Source organism: Eleutherodactylus coqui, chromosome 5, assembly GCF_035609145.1.
Source record: "Eleutherodactylus coqui strain aEleCoq1 chromosome 5, aEleCoq1.hap1, whole genome shotgun sequence".
Classification (NCBI taxonomy): Eukaryota; Metazoa; Chordata; class Amphibia; order Anura; family Eleutherodactylidae; genus Eleutherodactylus; species Eleutherodactylus coqui.
In genome coordinates, this window is record NC_089841.1 from 187,414,610 (window position 1) to 187,436,582 (window position 21,973).

The following is a 21,973-nucleotide window of genomic DNA, read 5'->3' on the forward strand; positions in this document are numbered from 1 at the left end:
ATATGAAGGGTGCAATTATTAGCAATATATTATAATATCTGCATCATTAGATATTTATGAGGTTATATGTAGACGTAATTACATTATACTGGTTATATTTCAACACTAGATAATGCTTGGATAAAGACATTACTTATCCCATACTAGTTATGCCTTGCACTCTATCCTGTGTATGATCACAGCTTTTCGCTATGAGATTACACACTGTGTAGCAATAATGTCAAACTGACTTTTGGAAGCGGGAGAAAGTTAACAGTTATACCAAGTAAGTTATATAGCTATTAATGTATTTTATTATAGCACTGATACTGGATTGATTAAGAATTAAAGTTTTACGGGAAAGACAAGTGATGAGATAATAGTGTGATCCTAGCAGAGCATGATAGTATTCATTCACTCCCCACGACTTGCATAGACTCCTATGCTATAAGATAATAGCAGTAACTCTGGGGTACAGTATTGGATGCTACTGATGGTCACCCTACACATATATACCATACAAAATAGATGATTGACAGCACTTGTCAGAATCCCAGAGAATCAGGCATATCAATATCTTAGCTACATACTTATTAGAAGAGTTTCTAGTACAATCAAATTCTAAGGTCGTCTTCAAACAGGCTGGAAATGCTGCAGAATCTCCACTGGTGGAATCACTGCGGAAATTCTGCATCATTTACAACAACACAGCCATGAAATTCTAAAAGGGGTTTGTCCAGGGCTTAAAAATGTGGCCTGCTATTTTATCAGAAAGAGCGCCTCATCTGTCTGTGGGTTGTGTCTGGTATTGCAATTCAGCTCTATTGCAATTGGGAATGAGATGGAATGCAAGATCAGCCCACGGACAGATGTAGCACTGTTACAGAAAAAACAGCAGATCCATTCCCAGCCCCAGACAAACCCGTGCAAGACTGACCCATTCAGATTATAATATTATGGCCTAGTCTGTGATCTGCTTCTAGATTTGTCATTTGGCTAATGTTATCATTGCAGTGAAATTGATCCTAATGACACGTACAGATCCTTGTAGTGAGATCCTGCCATGTGTAATGTGTACCTGCAGTTAGGCTTTATGTAATGGTGTTGAGCACAGTGTTCTAATATTGGCTTCAGTAAACTGACATTTGGGGAAGGGACCAAACTCGATGTGCGACCAAGTAAGTTTGTAATAATTGTACTTTAGTAATCATTTATTTTAGTGAATTAAGCTTCCAGATCATGAAACACTTTTTAGTGAGCTCCCCATGACTTAATTGATTATTGACATTATTTATTGACACTTAGAATATATACATGCAGTACTGTGCAAAAGTTTTAGGCAGGTGTGGACAATGTTGCAAAGTAAGTATTCTTTTAAAACTAGAAGTGCTAATAGTTTATTTCAATCAATTAAGAAAATGCAAAGTGAATAAACAAAAGAAAAGCTTAACTCTAAATCAAATCAATATTTGGTGTGACCACCCTTTGCTTTTTTAAAAAAAAACGGCACCAGTTCTTCTAGGTACACTTGCACACAGTTTTTGAAGAAACTCGATATATACTAATATACAATAGGCTTCTACAGCACTTACTGTATCATTCATCGTTCATTTTTTGATAAATAGTGAATTAAGTGGTGGGTTTTGGATACTATTCTTTTCTTGCAGTCTCAGCTGAAGTTACAATAAGCACAGTACTTTGCTAAAGTTTTAGGCAGGTGCAGAAAAAATACTGCAAAATCACAATGCTTTAAAAATAGAAGTGTCAATAGTTTTTTTTGTCAAATAATGAAATGCAAAGTGAATGAATAAAAGAAAAATCTGAATCAAATCAGTATTTGTTGTGGCCACCCTTTGCCTTCCAAACTGTATCAACCCTTCTAGGTACACTTGCACATAGTTTTTGAAGAAATTCTTCAGGGCAGTTGTTCTAAACATCTTGGAGAACTAACCCCAGATCTTCTGTGTTTGTAGCTTGCTCAAAACCTTCTGTCTCTTCATTTAATCCCAGATATACTCAATGATGTTGAGATCAGAGCTCCGTAGGAGCCATATGATCACTTCCAGGACTCCTTGTTCTTTTTTACACTGAAGATAGTTCTTAATGACATTGGCTGGATGTTTGGCTGTCCCGACGCAGATTATATTTGAAGCCAACCAGACACCTTCTACTTTTGAAAAAAATCACTGCAGCATTTTCCCATACCGGTGTAAAACTTCTGCCCAGTCCTGTATATATATATATGAGTTGTATTTATTGTTATTAGCTGCAATTGGACATTTGTGCATTGTATAGTGCGGAGGTCTGCAGCTATTAACATAGCCTGACAATCTGCTGGGAGCTGAATTTGTGCAACAGCTGGAGAGACTAAGATTGAGGTGTTATTAGTATAGTGAACTGTATATATCTGTTTCCCTTAGAACTAGTTAGTGTATGTGCACACGATTCTAAGGTGTTGTACTAATGAAGACATGTACCTTCAGAAGTATATGTATTTTAAGCATGCAGACAGTGACATTATCTTTTATACTGCAGATACTATATATGTGATTCCCAGTATACTCCAGTAAATATTTTATATCATAAGAGTGACATAAAGTCATACTCCAGGCTTCTGAACACGATGAGATCAGAGGTTTTTGCTACTGGAAGTATCACTGTGTACTTATGGAGCTGGCGATAAGCTTATCTTCGGCAGAGGAACAGTTGTATCTGTCTCACCTAGTAAGTAGTATTCCAGAAAATACAGTTATATACCAGTAATTACTCTAAAGTACATTTTCTTAATTCCCAGGTTGGGTTCTTTTGTACAGTTAAAAAGCATTTATGCTCTAATGTGTTTAGTGTATTATACCAGGAGGCACCTTGATACAATGAAAGGTTGGCATTAATTGGTCCAATCAACTCATTTTACTGCCCTTCAGATAAGAATGTGTATTCCAGAATTGGTTACAGTTGCCCATAGAGTTTTGCTTTGCCATCTTCTGAAGAAGCCTTATGATCTTGATGAAAATGTGTCTTTTTTCATTCTAAGTAGATATAGTGTCCTATTGTCATGGGTTGTAGTTATATATTTTAGAATTATGTAGGTGTTTTTATCAGTAAAGTCCAGGGACTGTGATCTGGATAAGACGTGAGCTCTTCCTGTGAACTGCAGGGATTATGAAAAGCGTCTAAACACTGTGTTACATCAGGATATAACAAGTTCATATTTGGAAAGGGCACCAAACTAGATGTGATCCCAAGTAAGTGATTATATAATATTCTGTCCTGTATCATCAAACAGAGATAGATAGATAGATAGATAGATAGATAGATAGATAGATAGATAGATAGATAGATAGATAGATAGATAGATAGATAGACTTTTCTTCCTGTATAACGCTGTATAGAATGGCATAGTCTACCACGCTCTTTCACACTTTTTCGTGGTATGCTGACAAATACCATCCCGGAAAGCTAAAAGGACATCCTTTTGGCCTCCAGCAGGTCAGTGGATCCCTGTAAATACATGTCATCTACATCACTGACATTACATGAGACGGGCCTGACAATAGAAAATGGTGAAAATGTAAATAAACGGAAAACTTCCAGATAGATTTTCACACATATTTTTATCCGTTACAAAGCATCTATAAGTTATGAATCTGTCTTAAAGTATGAAAATTTAAGTTTCGACTTACTGACAGCGAGTATAGAGCTTAGAGAATTATAGAATCATTGTAAGTGATGAGAAACTGAAAGAAAAATTCTCTGATCAATAAGATTTAAAGACCATTTAAAAACCTTTGTATGTTTGCAGTATTTAGTAAGTATAGACACTATTTAAAGTTGTAGGCATGTCTTATTGGCATCTACAGTGTTCTATATGTGAGACTGATTTTATTGTTATGCTCTTGAGCCTGCAATAATTTTTTAACAAATGTCATACCCATTATATATGAAATTCTAATAAGAGACAACTCTATCATTAGCAATTTGTTCATAGACTGAATTATGAGAAATTAACTTTAATTTATTATTAGAATATACTTATTATAATAATACTTATTTAATATATAGATACTATTCGATGATAGAAAATATCCAAATCCCGATAAACAATGTACTCAATATATAACATACGTCTCACAATGGGATTATTATAATTTATAGGATATATTTCTCTTTCCATACAATAGTCTACACTGCAGCAACTTAATTTCAATGTGTATATATATAATTACAATTCCGATTAGATACAATGCATGTTCTACTGGATAGATATTACAATGTCTATACTATTGTAGAGATCTAGTATAGTTGGGGGAATGAAATCCCCCAGTAAGCTGAGTGAGAGATAGTGTAAAGCTGTGAGCCAGGGTGCAACATCAAGTAACTGGGGAAAGCTGACATTCGGAGGAGGAACACAACTTTATGTTGCTTCCAGTAAGTGTTTCTCTAAATGTATGTAAATGTAGGATAAAAAAGATGCATTGCATATAAAAGAAAGTAATGAATGCACAGACTGCGATCAGTGACAACCCTGGTGATAGTAAATAGTAATACGTGGCATTTTGTAATTTTAGAAAGAAGGGATTTCTTATAGAGGATATAATTTCATACTATGGAGGGGTAGAGCTGGGTGGCAAGTGTGAGACTTTTTGTAATGACACTAAGTACTGTGACTATATCTGGTGGAAACAGACTGGTATTTGGAACAGGAACAAAGGTTATTGTGTCACCAAGTAAGTGGATATGACTACTTTTTATAAGATTAATATTTGTAGTCTGTAATTGTGAATACAACCATCTAGGTTTCTTTAAAGGTGAGTTCACATGTTGCATATTTACTGTGGAATTTCATGCCCAAATTTTGCAGCAATGTACAATACAATGTAAGTGAAGGGTTTTTGGCAAACCCCATTCACTTAGGATGTGTTCACATGCAGAATTTTCTGCGTTGATTTCCACCTCGAGAAACCTCTTCAAAAACCACAGCTTTTTTCAGCGTTTTTTTGGTGTGAATCTGCTCAAGAAATATGCCTTGTCAGTGGGCAAAATCCACGGACAGCATTCCAATGTGGAAACAAGTGTTTCTGTGTCAAAAAGTGACATGTCAATGACAGGATAAATTCCGCTTGTGGATCTGCACGAAAAAAATGCAGCAAAAAGCAGCAGATTTTGACCCGTTCTTTCAAGCTGCATTCACTATGGAATATTCTACTGTGGAAAAAATCCACAGTAGAAGAGAGTCATGTTATGGATTTTCAAATTCAAAGCATTCTTTATTTTTTGTGGATTTGCTGATGATTTTCACAGCGGAATTCATTTGTTACACGCAATGAGTACATTCATAGTGAAACCCACGCCAAAATTTGCTTGCACCTTTTTGGTGTGGATTTTGACAAGCACTTTGTCTATTGTGTTAACTTACCATTACAGTGCAAATCACTTAATGATTTCATTCTTGAGTATTTCCACTCCAGATTATTTCTTAAAGGGCTTCTTTCTTAATGACGTTTTGTCCCTTTTTTCTATTGATGACCTATCCATTAATTTCAGTGGAAGTGAATTCACCTGTCATAATTCTGGCCCTGGCCACTGATGCAGACGTATGGCTCTCTTGCACTAACAGTGAGCTGGATAATCAGCTGATCAGCAGAGACCTTGGGTGACAGACCCCACTGATCTGCTATTGATGATCTATCTTCAGGATAAGTCATCAAAAGTAAAATTGACAAAACCCTTTTAATGAGTTTTTGGGTCTTCAAATGTATCAGTGCAAATGAACTTAGTGAATTAAATAACAAATGTAATCCCCTCTTCAGAGAGAATCGAGTATCAGATGTCTTCTCCATCACATTTGTTTCTGTCGACATCCTACTGAGATTTTTAACAGTTTGTTGGATATTTCATGAATTCTATTTTCCACAGATCTAATTTTATTTTCCTGACTTTGAATGTACAGTATGTACAAATCTACCTACAAGCTGTTCTCATGCAGTAGTTTAGGTGACCCACATACGTTTGACAATTGTAGGTTTTTGTTGAGGTTCCTTTTACTGTGATAATAACTATGACAAATATATCTTTGGAGCAGGAACACAACTGACGGTCCGCCCCAGTAAGTTCTCAGGTTTCTTTACTTTTTAAGATGTGAGAAATATATATTTTTAAGAAAACACTAAAGAGAGAAAACTATTAAGACAGATATGAGTAAGGTCTAACAGAAAACCAAAGTGAATCTCATGTAACGCATTGAAGTGTTTCTCAAAAACAAATCCACCATCTTTTAAAGCACAATTATGTAGTAAAATATCTTTTGTCTAATGATCCTCGTCAGTCTGGAGATTTCCTAGTCTTGAGATGGCTGTTTTTGCTCGTTGGGATATCACTGTGGGTACTGGAAATACGTACAAGCTCACATTCGGCTCTGGAACTCTTGTATCTGTCGTATCCAGTAAGTGATAACATTTCTTTGACATTTCAGCAATATTGAATATTAGACATAACAGAGAGCACATTGCTGTAGTAAATGATGACCTGACAGACCTTATCAACTGGGTGTTCATAGAGAACTATGGCATCATATCTGACATAAGTGTCACTCTGGGGTTTTTAATATCAGGCTGTAGGGAAATAAAATGTATTGACTAGACATATGACAACCCGGTCTGACACATATGGTGTTATATTAGTGTTTTTTTCTTATATTCACAAGAAACAATCAAGAACCACATCTTATATATATATATATGTTAATTAACTCTATCCATATACAATAATGTCCTGTTCACATGATTCAGTATCCACTTCGGATAAATCAGGCACGGATTTCAATTACAATATGTATTAGGAGCTTGCATGGTTACTGCAGGGGGGTTTTCATTTGATGATGCATCAGATCTGCATGTGGATTGGCCCCATGCAATCTGGCTAAACAGTGTGCAGGTCTTTCTGATAAAGAATCTGCATCAAGAATGAGCAGGTCAATTTTTTTCCACGACGTGGATCTGAAATCCAAACTATGGCTTAGATTCCCATTGAACTTAATCCGGTAGTAAACAGACAGGGATTTTGCCATGAAATCTGCATCTGAATTCATGTCAAAATATGTCCATGTGAATAAGGCTTCATTTTCTCAAATTCTATAAGCTTCTGTAGGTTAATATAAGCAACAGGAAGAAGAAGGAATATCTATCAAATCATAGTTTTATGACTTTCCTTTTACTAAGAAGTGGAAAATCATTCAGTTTGCTACTTGGCTCTCTATTGTGTCCAATAATTATATGTGAATAAGTTTAGGAAGATAAGACAGAAATGTGATGTGGGTGAACTGACCGTTCAGCCATTAGGGCAGTGACTCAAGACACCTTGGACAATTAGGACACTCCCAAAATGTGATATATTGCATGTAATAAGTGCTCCTTGAATGCTTTCTGTCAACCCAACTGTGTCATGGTTCTTGTAGCGGGTATGGACCCATAATCGTAATGCTCCGGGGCCCAGACCACTTTCAGTCCAATTGTTTAATAGTGATTTGTGAAATACTGGCTACTGGAAATATATATATATATATATATATATATATATATATATATATATATAGAGAGAGAGAGAGAGAGAGAGAGAGAGAGACTATATAGTTACACATGTACTACCTTTGCTTCTAGTAATTTGAGTAATAGGGTTTTTGGATTACTAGATAGCACTGTGCTTCTTCAAGTTTTAGTAAACTAACTTTTGGTGATGGAACTAAACTTTATGTTTCTCCAAGTAAGTGAAGATTATTATATATTGTATGAATTAAAGGAATTCTAACACTTTCTTTTCAAAACATAAGTTTAATATCAAAGTAGCTGAAATGATGCCAACTATTAATATTGTCAGTTATCCAAGTATACATAAGTCAACATGACATGTTCATGTACTTGTGCCCCCAAGAGTCTCTTTTGGGGTCTGAATCAGTCTATATCAGCAATTTAAGGACTTTTACCTACTAGCGTTTTTTTTAGCCCTGCAATATCGCAGCATTTTTATCAATGATACTTTCTAATGTTAAAATTGCATCGCACAAAAATCGCAAGTTTGTGGTTTTGTGATTTTTGTGCGATGCAATTTTAACATTAGAAAGTCCCATTGAAAAAACGCAGCGATATCTTAACGTTAAAAAAACGCTAGTGGGTAAAAGCCCTAAAGCAGATGACTCATATATTTCTATAAAGTCACAGATTTCTGAATGCAGTTCATTTTCTAATAAGTGAAGTGCTTGTGTTATATGTAACAGTTATAAATACGGACATACTAACTATGCATTAATAACCGACGCTGGGTTATCAATATGCTTTACAGATCATTTCAACCCTTCACTGATCTTGTGGATGGTTGGAATACCCCTTTAAATACCGTATTGACAATACATTCAGCTTGGCTACCTAGGTCCAGTTGGGATGTTGTGGGGACATATCTGTGAAGCTCAGAAATAATAGAATACAATGGTTTATATATACTGTAGTCATTGCAGGTCTATAAGTCTTCTGTATATGGAGTAAATGTTGGCACAGTACAAACTGCTCATGGATGTGGTCTGGGGGACTCAGAGGGTTTATGTTAAGAGGTGAAGTGATGTGTAGTAATAACAACCTCAAACTCATATTCGGGCAAGGCACCAGATTACATGTGCTACCAAGTAAGATATTTATCATTTATGTGCTGTTTAGAGCTATATGACAGTAAGAGGTCTGTGTGTGGCTGATGGCACATTACTGTTTGTATACTGACATTTCTCCAAGATGAAAAATGGTTAATATACTGTAAGTCATATTAAAGAGGAGATTTATATACATGGGTAATATTAGGAAACAGAAAATCATTCAAAGAAATACCTGGCCTAGATCAGGAGTGGTCTTCTGAAGAAAAATCTATCTATCTATCTATCTATCTATCTATCTATCTATCCATCCATCCATCCATCCATCCCTCCATCCATCTACTTTTGCTTAACACATTTGTGGGACACACATTGACAGATATGAAGGGTACAATTTATAGCAATAAATTATAATATCTGCATCATTAGATATTTATGAGGTTATATGTAGACGTAATTACATTATACTGGTTATATTTCAACACTAGATAATGCTTGGATGAAGACATTACTTCTTCCATACTAGTTTTGCCTTGCAATCTATTCTGTGTATGATCACAGCTTTTTGCTATGAGATTACACACTGTGTAACGATAATGTCAGAGTGACTTTTGGAAGTGGGACAAAGTTAACAGTTACACCAAGTAAGTTACATAGCTATTGATCTGTGTTATTATAGTACCCATACTAGACTGATTGAGAATGAAAGTTTTACGGGAAAGACAAGTGACGAGATAACAGTGTGGTCCTAGCGGAGCATGATAGTATTCATTCACTTTACACTCATCACGACTTGCATACCCTCCTATTTAACTAAGCTAGCAGTAACTCTGGGGTACAGTATTGGATGCTACTGATAGTCACCCTATACATATATACCATACAGAATAGATGATTGACAGCACTTGTCAGAATCCCAGAGAATCAGGCATATCAATATCTTATCTATATACTTATTAGAAGAGTTTCTAAGGCCGCCTTCACACAGGCTGGAAATGCTGCACACAGCCATGAAATTCTTAAAGGGGTTTGTCCAGGGCTAAAAAAGTGGTCATCTATTTTATCAGAAACAGCGCCTCATCTGTCTGTGGGTTGTGTCTGACATTGCAATTCAGTTCTATTGCAATTGAGATTGAATGCGAGATCAGCCCATAGACAGATGTGGCACGGTTTCTGGAAAAACAGCAGATCCATTTCCCAGCCCTGGACAAACCCGTGCAAGACTAACAATTCAGATTATAATATTATGGCTTAGCCCTCCTGCACATGGGCGTATTTGCATTGCGGAGTCCGCGGTAGGCGTCCGCCTCCGGACTCTGCAGCAAATACAGCCCATAGTGTTCAATGGCAAAACGCCATTTCATCTATACGAATGGAAATCGATTGCAATTTTCCGCTCGCGGAAAATAAATCACAGCATGCTGCAATTTTGTGTGGGTTACGCACAGCCGGCTCCCATTGAAGTTAATGGAAGCCGTCCGTTCCGCTGGCAGTTCCTCAGTGAGCACTGCGGAAGTATCGCGGGATACGTGTCATCCCCTAGCGCCGACAGCTACTGCGCAACAGAGTGCCAGCTGGCACATCCGCAGCATGTGCAGAAGTTGCCGGACAGGTATGCAGGGGTCACTGGCCGGAGACCAGTCAAACTCCGCTGCAGGAATCCCGCATGCGGGGTCCGTCCCACCCGTGTGCAGGAGGCATTAGTCTGTGATCTGTTTCTAGATTTGTCATTTGGCTAATGTTATCATTGCAGTGAAATTGATCTAATGACACATACAGATCCTTGTAGTGAGATCCTGCCATGTATAATGTGTACCTGCAGTTAGGTTTTATGTAATGGTGTTGAGCACAGTGTTCTAGTACTGGCTTCAATAAACTGACATTTGGGGAAGGGACCAAACTCGATGTGCGACCAAGTAAGTTTGTAATAATTGTACTTTAGTCATCATTTATTTTAGTGAATTAAGTTTCGAGATGATGTCATACTTTTTAGTGAGCTCCCCATGACTAGGGGCTTATACCCACTAGCGTTTTTTTTTTTATCGCTGCGATATCACAGCGTTTTTTTCAATGAGACTTTTAATGTTAAAATCGCACAAAAATCACAAATTTGTGCTTCTGCGATTTTTCTGCAATGCGATTTTAACATTAGAAAGTCCCATTGAAAAAAAACACAGCGATATCGCAGCGTTTGGAAAAACGCTAATGGTTAATTGATTATTCACATTAGTTATCAACACTTAGAATACACACTGTGCAAACGTTTTAGGCAGGTGTGGAAAATGCTCCAAAATAAGAATGCTTTTAAAACTAGAAGTTCTAATAGTTTGTCTTGGTCAACTAACAAATTGCAAAGTGAATAAACAAAAGAAAATCCAAACTTTAAATCAAATCAATATTTGGTGTGACCACTTACCACCCTTTGCTTTTTAAAAAAAAACGTCACCAGTTCTTCTAGGTACACTTGCACACAGTTTTTGAAGAAACTTGATATATACTAATATACAATAGGCTTCTACAGCACTTACTGTATCATTCATCATTCATTTTTTGATAAATAGTGAATTAAGTGGTGGGTTTTGGATACTATTGTTTTCTTGTAGTCTCAGCTGAAGTTACAATAAGCACAGTACTTTGCAAAAGTTTTAGGCAGGTGCAGAAAAAATAGTGCAAAATTACAGTGCTTTAAAAACAAGAAGTGCCAATAGTTTTTTTTGTCAAATAATGAAATGCAAAGTGAATGAATAAAAGGAGAATCTGAATCAAATCAGTATTTGTTGTGGCCACCCTTTGCCTTCCAAACTGTATCAACTCTTCAAGGTACACTTGCACACAGTTTTTGAAGAAACTCTTCAGGGGAGTTGTTCTAAACATCTTGGAGAACTAACCCCAGATCTTCTGTGTTTGTAGCTTGCTCAAAACCTTCTGTCTCTTCATTTAATCCCAGATATACTCAATGATGTTGAGATCAGAGCTCCGTGGGAGCCATATGATCACTTCCAGGACTCCTTGTTCTTTTTTACACTGAAGATAGTTCTTAATGACATTGGCTGGATGTTTGGCTGTCCTGACGCAGAATATATTTGACGCCAACCAGACACCTTCTACTTTTGAAAAAAATCACTGCAGCATTTTTCCATACCGGTGTAAAACTTCTGCACAGTCCTGTATATACATTTAGGTTGTATTTATTGTTATTAGCTGCAATTGTACAATTGTGCATTGTATAGTGTGGTGGTCTGCAGCTAATAACATTCTGTCTCTTCAGGTAAACCCAGATAGACTGGATGCTGTTGAGATCAGAGCTCCGTAGGAGCCATATGATCACTTCCAGGACTCCTTGTTCTTCTTTACACTGAAGATAGTTCTTAATGACATTGGCTGGATGTTTGGGGTTCTTGTCCCGAAGCAGAATATATTTAAAGCCAATTAGACACCTTCTACTTTTGAAACAATTTTTGCTTTGCAGCATTTTCCCATACCTGTGTAAAACTTCTGCACAGTCCTGTATATATATATATATATATATATATATATATATATATATATTAGAGATGAGCGAACACCAAAATGTTCGGGTGTTCGTTATTCGGAACGAACTTCCCGTGATGCTCGAGGGTTCGTTTCGAACAACGAACCCCATTGAAGTCAATGGGCGACCAGAACATTTTTGTATTTCGCCGATGCTCGCTAAGGTTTTCATGTGTGAAAATCTGGGCAATTCAGGAAAGTGATGGGAATGACACAGTGACGGATAGGGCAGGCGAGGGGCTACATGGTGGGCTGCATCTCAAGTTCACAGGTCCCACTATTAAGCCACAATAGCGGCAAGAGTGCCCCCCCCCCCCCCACTGTCAGCATAAAGATCGTCCTCCTCTGGCACAGCTGTAACAGCTGTAGCAGAGAAGAACGATGTTTGCCCATTGAATTCAATGGAACCGGCAATACAGCCGACTCCACTGAATGCAATGGGCTGCCGGCGATCGCAGGATGAATGGTCGGAAAGGGGTTAAATATATAACCCCTTTCCTGCAATTCATCCAGAAATGTGTTACACTAAAAATATATACCGGCGTATAAGGCGACAGGGCGTATAAGACGACCCCCCAACTGTCACCTTATACGCCGGTAATACAGTGGAGCAAAGAATAAAAAGCATTACTTACGTTTTTAGATGATCTGCGGCGCTCCTGCAGGCTGTCACTCCCTCCTGGTCCACGGCAGAGTATTGCTTTCTCCACGAAAGACTTTAAATCCCTGCCTCCAGAAGCACATGTGCCTTCAGCCAATCACAGCCAATGACAATGATGTCATTGAATGGCTGTGATTGGCTGTGTTTCTGGAGGCGGGGATTTCAAGGCTTGAAATCCCCGCCTCCAGAAACACAGCCTATCACAGCCATTCAATGACATCATTGTCATTGGCTGTGATTGGCTGAAGGCACATGTGCTTCTGGAGGCAGGGATTTAAAGTCTTTCGTGGAGAAAGCAATACTCTGCCGTGGACCAGGAGGGAGTGACAGCCTGCAGGAGCGCCGCAGATCATCTAAAAACGTAAGTAATGCTTTTTATTCTTTGCTCCACTGTATTACCGGCGTATAAGGTGACAGTTGGGGGGTCGTCTTATACGCCCCGTCGCCTTATACGCCGGTATATATTTTTAGTGTAACACATTTCTGGATGAATTGCAGGAAAGGGGTTATATATTTAACCCCTTTCCGACCATTCATCCTGCGATCGCCGGCAGCCCATTGCATTCAGTGGAGTCGGCTGTATTGCCGGTTCCATTGAATTCAATGGGCAAACATCGTTCTTCTCTGCTACAGCTGTTACAGCTGTGCCAGAGAAGAAGGATTTGTCTTCTATATGTTCTCAATGGGGTCAGCGCTGCTGCCGCTGGCCCCATTGAGCGCATATAGAATGCATCCATAGCGAGCAGCGGGAGGGGCAGATTTCAATACTCGGGTGACACCTTATCTCCCCAGCCACTCACAGCAGGGGGGTGGTATAGGGCTTAAACGTTGCAGGGGGAAGTTGTAATGCCTTCCCTGTCTTTATATTGGCCAAAAAAAAGCGCTAACGTCTCAGGGAAGAAAGTTTAATTTACCAGAACACCGCATGGTGTTCGTTACGAATAACGAACATCCCGAACACCCTAATATTCGCACGAATATCAAGCTCGGACGAACACGTTCGCTCATCTCTAATATATATGTATGTATATGTATATATATATATATATATATATATATATATACATATATATATATATATATATATATATATATATATATACATATAAGTTGTATTTATTGTTATTAGCTGCAATTGTACAATTGTGCATTGTATAGTGCGGAGGTCTGCAGGTATTAACATAGCCTGACAATCTGCTGGGAGCTGAATTTGTGCAACAGCTGGAGAGACTAAGATTGAGGTGTTATTAGTACAGTGTACCACATATATCTGTTTCCCTTAGAACTAGTTAGTGTATGTGCACACGATTCTAAGGTGTTGTACTAATGAAGACATGTACCTTCAGAAGTATATGTATTATAAGCATGCAGTCAGTGACATTATCTTTTATACTGCAGATATTATATATATAATTCCCAGTATACAGCTGCAGTAAATGTTTTACATCATATCAGTGACATAAAGTCATACTCCATGCTTCTGAACATGATGAGATGAGAGGTTTTTGCTACTGGAAGTATCACTGTGTACTTATGGAGCTGGCGATAAACTTACTTTCGGCAGAGGAACAGTTGTATCTGTCTCACCTAGTAAGTAGTATTCCGGAAAATACAGTTATATACCAGTAATTACTCTAAAAGACATTTTCTTAATTCCCCGGTTGGGTTCTTTTGTACAGTTAAATAGCATTTATGCTCTAATGTATTTAGTGTATTATACCAGGAGGCACCTTGATACAATGAAAGGTTGGTATTAACTGGTCCAATCAACTCATTTTACTGCCCTTCAGAATAGAATGCGTATTCCAGAATTGGTTATAGTTGCCCATAGAGGTTTGTTTTGCCATCTTCTGAAGAAGCCTTATGATCTTGATGAAAATGTGTCTTTTTTCATTCTAAGCATATATAGAGTCCCATTGCCATGAGTTGTAGTTATATACTTTAGAATTATGTTGGTGTATTTATCAGTAAAGTCCATGGAATGTGATCAGGATAAGACGTGAGCTCTTCCTGTGAACTGCAGGGATTATGAAAAGCGTCTAAACACTGTGTTACATCAGGATATGACAGACTTATATTTGGAAAGGGCACCAAACTAGATGTGATCCCAAGTAAGTGATTATATAATATTCTGTCCTGTACCATCAAACAGAGATAGATAGATAGATAGTCTAAAATGCTATTCCACACTTTTTTTTGTGGTATGTCGACAAATACTGACCCTGCAGGCCAAAAAGGACATTCTTTTAGCCTCCAGCAGATAAGTACCCTGTAAATACACATAATCTACAGGGCCAAACAATATATAAATGGTGAGAATAGGAAACTGGAAATTTTCAGATACACTAATACACATACTCGTATCTGTTGTCTATTATGGGGCATGGAACTGGGTTGTAATCTCAGCATGAAAACAGATGTTTCAATGTACTGCCAGCAAGTGTAGAGCTAAGAAATAGAAAGAAAAATTCTATAATGAATAAGGTTTATATATACAAGAAACTGAAAACCCCCATAAGATCTTTGTATATTTGCAGTATTTATTGAGTAGAGACACTATTTAACTATTTAAAGTTGTAGGCATGTTTTCTTTGCACCTCTAGTGTTCTATATGTGACACTCATTTCATTGTTGGGCTCTTGAGGCTGAAATAATCTCCTAACAAATGTTATATCAGTATGATATGATATGAAATTCTAATAAGAGACGATTCTATCATTACTATTAGCAATCTATTCATAGACGAATTCTGAGAAATTAACTTTTGTTTATCTTTACAATACTCTTCTATGATACAAAAAAGGAAAGTCCCGATAAACAATGTACTCGATATCTAACATACATCTTATAATAGGATTATTATAGTTTGTAAGACAAATTTCCGCTTCCAGACAATATTCTTCACTGCAGCAGCTTAACGTCAATGTGTATCGCAATGTGCCTATACTGTATGTGTTCACATACAAGGCTATTTGATTTGGATTGAAGCACTGTGGTAACTAGTGATGGTTACAAACTGATATTTGGCAGCGGGACTAATTTATTAGTGACTCAAAGTAAGTATGGCTGAAAAAAATTGTATTGGTCATGCATTGACAGAAAGCAAACATTGAAAAACAGCTGTAATGTATTTAACATATTTTTGTGGGTAGATGGAAGCTATAGTAAAAGTACTATATATATGATGACAACATACTGTATGATTAGATACAATGCATGTTCTACTGGATAGATATTACAATGTCTATACTATTGTGGAGATCCAGTACAGTTGGGGGAATGAAATCCCTCAGTAAGCTGAATGAGAGATAGTGTAAAGCTGTGAGCCAGTGTGCAGAATCAGGTACCTGGGGAAAGCTGACATTCGGAGGAGGAACACAACTTTATGTTGCTTCCAGTAAGTATTTCTCTGAATGTATGTAAATGTAGGATAAAAAGGATACGTTGTATATAAAAGAAAGTAATGACAAGTAGTGACAACCCTGGTGATAGTAAATAGTAATACGTCACATTTTGTAATTGGGATGAGATAAGTATTTCTCAGGGCTTTTACCCACTAGCATTTTTTTTAACGCTGCGATATCGCAGCATTTTTTTTCAATGGGATTTTATAATGTTAAAATCGCATTGCACAAAAATTGCAAGTTTGTGCTTTTGCAATTTTTGTGCGATGCGATTTAAACATTAGAAAGTCCTATTGAAAAAAAAAAAGCGATATCACAGCGTTAAAAAAAACGCTAGTGGGTAGAAGCCCTGAGAGAAAACTTTAGGGGTAGAGCTGAATGACAAGTGTGATACTTTTTGTAATGACATTAAGTACTGTGACTATATCTGGTATCAATAAACTGGTATTTGGAGCAGGAACAAAAGTTATCGTGTCACCAAGTAAGTGGATATGACTACTTCTTATAAGATTAATCTTGGTAGTCTGTAATGGTGAATTCACATATCGCATTTTTACTATGGAATTTCAGTTGTAGATTTTATGCCAAAATTCCGTAGTAATGTACAATTCAATGCAAGTGAAGAGGTTTTAGCAAACCCCATTCATTTTGGATATGCTCACATGCAGAACTTTCTGCAATAATTTCCAACTCTAAAAAAACGCTTCAAAAACTGTGGCTTTTTGCAGCATTTTTTGGTGTGGATCTACTTGCGGAACTTGCCCTGTCAATGGGCAAAATCCACATGCAGAATTCCAATGCAGAAACGAGAGTTTCTGAGCAAGGAAGTGTCATGTCATTGGCAGGGTAAATTCTGCGTGCAGATTAGCACCAAAAAAGATGACAAAAGGCAACCAATTTTTACCCAGTTTTTCGAGGAGAATTCTCCATGGAAAATTGCACGGTGAATTCTGCCTTGTGAGCATATCCTTAAAGTGGAAAATATCCACAGTAGAAGAGAGTCAAGCTATGGATTTTCAAATCCATAGCTTCCTTTATTTGTTGCGGAAATGCCACAGATTTTTACAGCGGAATTCATTCATTGCGTGCAAAGAGTGAATTCATAGTGAAATCCGCACCAAAATCTGCATGCACAATTTTACTGCGGATTTTGATGCACTTTTTCTTCAGTTTTTAGACTTATCCTTACAGTACAAATCACTTAATGATTTCATTCTTAATTATTTCTTTTAATTATTTCTTAAAGGGATGTTGTCACTTTTTACTATTGATATCCTATCCAGTGGATACATCATCTATAGCAGATTGGTGGTGATATGTCATTTGAAATCCTTGCTGATCACCCCAGCCTGCAGTGCAGTGGGCCGAACATCCACATCGGTGGTCAGGGACAGAAGTGAAATAGGCATCTTAACTCCCATTGAAATTAATGGGTGTGAAGCCATTTATTCAATAGCCTTTCTGGATGTCCACATTGATGGTTAGGGCCAGAAGTATAAGGGATGGCTTCATGCCGATTAATTTCAATGGAAGTAAAGCCAGCTGTTACACTTCTGGCCCTGACCACTGATGCGGACATTTGGCCCTGCTGCAAGGACAGTGGGCTGGATGATCAGCTGATCAGCAGGGATCTCAGGTGGCAAATCCCCACTGATCTGCTATTGATGATGATCTATCTTGAGGTTAAGCTATCAGTAGTAAAAAGTAACAAAACCCCATTAATGAGTTTTTGCGCCTTTAAATGTATAAGTGCAAATAAACTTAGTGAATTATATAACAAATGTAATCCACTCTTCAGAGAGAATTAATCAGATGTCTTCTACGCCACATTTGTTTCTGTCGACATTTCACTTTATGTGCGACTGCGATTTTTAACGATTTGTTGGGTATTTTATTAATGCCCCTTTTCACAGATATCATTTTATTTCCCTTCTTTGAATGTACAAATCTACCTACAAGCTGTTCCTATGTAGTAGTTTGGGTGACCCACATACATTGACAGTGGTAGGTTTTTGCTGAGGTTCCTTTTACTGTGATAATAATAACTACAACAAATATATCTTTGGAGCAGGAACACAACTGACGGTCCTCCCCAGTAAGTTCTCAGGTTCCTTTACTTATTTAAGATATCAGAAATATATATTTTTAAGAAATAACACTGAATAGAGAAAGAGTTATTGAAACAGATATGAGTAAGGTCTAACAGAAAACCTAAGTGAATCTCATGTAATGCATGGAAATGTTACTCAAAGATAAATAAACCATCTTTTAGTGCACAATCGTGTAGTAAAATACTTTTCGCCTAATGATCCTCGTCAGCCTGGAGATTTCTCAGTGTTGAAATGGCTGTTTTTGCACATTGTGATATCACTGTGGGTACTGGAAGTGGGTATAAGCTCACATTCGGCTCTGGAACTCTGGTATCTGTTGTATCCAGTAAGTGATAACATTTCTTTGACATTTGAGCAATATTGAATATTAGACATAACAGAGAGCACATTGCTGTAGTAAATGATGACCTGACAGACCTTATCACCTAGGTGTTCATAGAGAACTATGGCATCATATCTGACATAAGTGTCACTCTGGGGTTTTTAATATCAGGCTGATGGGAAAAAATAGATATATCGGAATATCGTCCTAATCATATGGTGGTATATGAGTTTCTTAGTTCCAAGTCTTATATCCACTAAACACTATCAAGAAAAAGTAAAACAATGTACAGTATAAAACTGCTTCATGTCTGTTAGCATTAAATATATTATTTTAAAAAGAAGCATAATAAGAAACTGTTTGGATCCCTGATCTCTGCAGATGCAGCCCAACAGTATCACAAACTACAATATATACCAGACAATGTTATTTTATTCTCATGACTAGTAGAACATAGTCAGATTTTATTATATTTTCATATGTAGATAGAGCAAAACCCACCCAGACAATGACAACTACCTTATGATTTACCGGCACCGTCACCCACTACTTGTAAAGGAGGAATTCTAGCATGTTTGGACATTTTTGATTAATGCATCAGGCTAGTATGCGGTAAAAGCTATTTTTGTTGCTGGGCAACTACAGCGGGTGAAAAGAAATTGCACTAAAAATGAGGACTTTGAAAAACAGGCTGTAGTCATAAAAAAGAGATTTCAACAGAAAGGGTACCCTAAGCAAATAATAGAAACTGCATATAAGAAGGCCCTAAAGAAAGAAAATGGAGAAAAAGGTGTCAAAACGAGGAACAAAGAAGGGAATAGCCAGGAATTCAAATCAGCGTTCATCACCAAAATACAGTTCCCAACACGGAGAAATAAATAGGATCCTCAAGAATAACTGGCCCATATTGAAGGAGGATCCTTTTTTAATGCAAACTATATCAAACAACCCCCGATGTGTTTTTAGAAAGAACAAAACCCTAAAAAATTTATTGGCCCCTTCATGCCCGAGAAGAGAAGGTAACAAGAAAAAGGAAAAAAGCAAACTACAAAAAAGCAAGATGGGAGAAGGAGGTGTACACAGATGTAAAGAGAAAAAGTGTAAATGTTGTCACAATATTGAAAATGGTAGACAGGAGGTGGAATTAGTAAATGGGGAAAAGATCAAGATAGTACAACATATGACCTGTAATGTAAAATTGGTGATATATATGATAGAATGCCCCTGCAATATGAGATACATAGGCAGGACCATTAATACCTTGAGGGAAAGGGTTAATAAACACAGAAGTAATATTAACAAGGGATACACCAAACATAGTGTATCCCGCCACTTTTCCATGCACCATAATAAAAAAAGTGAAGGACTCAGAGTCACACCCCTGGAATTCATTCATGAAAAGTCGGTACAACGTCTACGAGAAAAAGAGATGTATTGGATTTACAGAATGAATACCCTCACTCCAAATGGCTTGAATGAAGTGCTTGAAAAACTATAAGTATGGATTATGAAGGAAGATAAATTGTTGATCGTTAATTATTTATTTATTAATTGTTAGTTATTGGTTATTGATTATCAATTATGAATATATTTATTAATGGCAGTAATTAATTATGAAATGAAACAGAGATGGAGGTAGTATTATAACACATGGATATATACATATATATATATATCAATTCCGGATCAATAATAGGTTTACTAAGAATTTTTTATAGAGAAAAAATATTTTATCATAATTAATATGACATTTTAATATAAATTTTATAGTATATTATATATACATATATTAATATTAAACAATATTTTAATGTATTTATATTTTAATAGTATATATATATGCCATATAAATTAATATATGTGGATTCATGTGCAATAGTAAGTATAGATTAGAGGTTAAATAACACTGCATAAAAGTAGAGATGTATACTGAATAAGATCAGGGTAGAACAATGAGGACAGAGGTTAAGGGCTATAACACCTGTCTTCTTTTTATATATACTATTTGATATGTGATAATATTTCTTATATATGATATATACAAGCAAACAGGTACAGAAAATGAATGGGTAATAAAAAAGGGGCTCCTCCTTTCGTTATATATAGCTAGCGTTAGGTAAGGAGGGAGTTAATGTGCTCCAGCACAGCGTTCCACATCATTGGAGCCTGCTCTGGTGGAGCGTGATGACGTCGTCACGCTACCACTGATGAGACGGCCGAGAGGAGCGCAGGGAATACACTTACTCCATGCGTTCCACTGTGGATGTCGGAGCTACGTTGACGTGATGACGTCATCGCGCCAGGTTGACACACGTGATTGGTCACGTGGGCGGCACGGAGTAGGACGCCGGCATGACAGCAGACAGACGTGCCTGCGGGAGAAAGGAGGAGCACTAAGGTAATTAATACAAACACATAAGATTGTTGTATATATATATATATGTTTAATGTATGTGAGTTTTTTATGATTGTGCTTGAGAAAGTCGCTATATGCGACGAAACGCGTTGCACTGTACTTGGATATGGAATAAAGAAAAGTTTTTAACTTACTCATTTATTGGCAATTCCAATCCCTGGTGGAATTGGGTCCTAAAGGAGCGCAGGAACCTTTTTACTTTTATTTGTTGCTGTAAGGTCAGATAAATTATTTTGTACACGATTGGATTTAGATCTACAGAATAGCTGTTACCTTATTGTAAGGATGTATGTGACTGTGTCTTGGAGCTGCAAAAAAGATGATCTTTGGAGAAGGAACACAACTCACTGTAACTCCAAGTATGTATTGTAAACATAGTTTTATTCATGCACTCAACCATATAGATCAGATTCGTGTCATTGTCAGTTCTGATGGGACATTTTTTATGTGGACATATGTATACCATTGATATATCAGGAGGCAGGGGTATAGCTAAAGGCTCATGGGCCCGGGTTCAAAAGTCTATCTTGGGGCTCCCCAACTTCTCTTAACCCATTAATGCAGTGGCATAACGTGAAGCTTCTGGGCTCCAATGCAAAACCTGTTACAGGTCCCCAACTGGGGTCAGAAATGCTCTTTTCTCCTTAGGGAGAGCAACTATATACTATAAACTAAGTGAGGAGACTCAAATGGCCACGCACGCTCCTCTGGGTAATATGCAAATAAGGGACATGGAATTTATTCCATCTCCCTTATTTGCAGGTCCCCAACTATAATGCTTTATTCATAGTACTGGGCTCCCTATATGGAGAAGAGAGGCCTTATGGGCCTCCTAAGGATCCTGGGCCCGGGTGCAACCGCATCCCCTGTATCCCCTGCATCCCCTATAGTTACGCAAGTGTCAGGAGGCTACTTGT

General features: G+C 37.3%; 1 gene segment (V, D, J or C); it reads left to right on the plus strand.

Annotated features, from left to right (window-relative positions):
• Positions 1-4,627: 4,627 nt before the first annotated feature.
• LOC136628906 (T cell receptor alpha chain MC.7.G5-like) overlaps positions 4,628-21,973 on the plus strand; it is a 58,097-nt gene continuing 40,751 nt past the window's right edge. Inside the window, 1 exon segment of the C gene segment in view lies at positions 4,628-4,706. Coding sequence covers positions 4,628-4,706 — 79 coding nt within the window.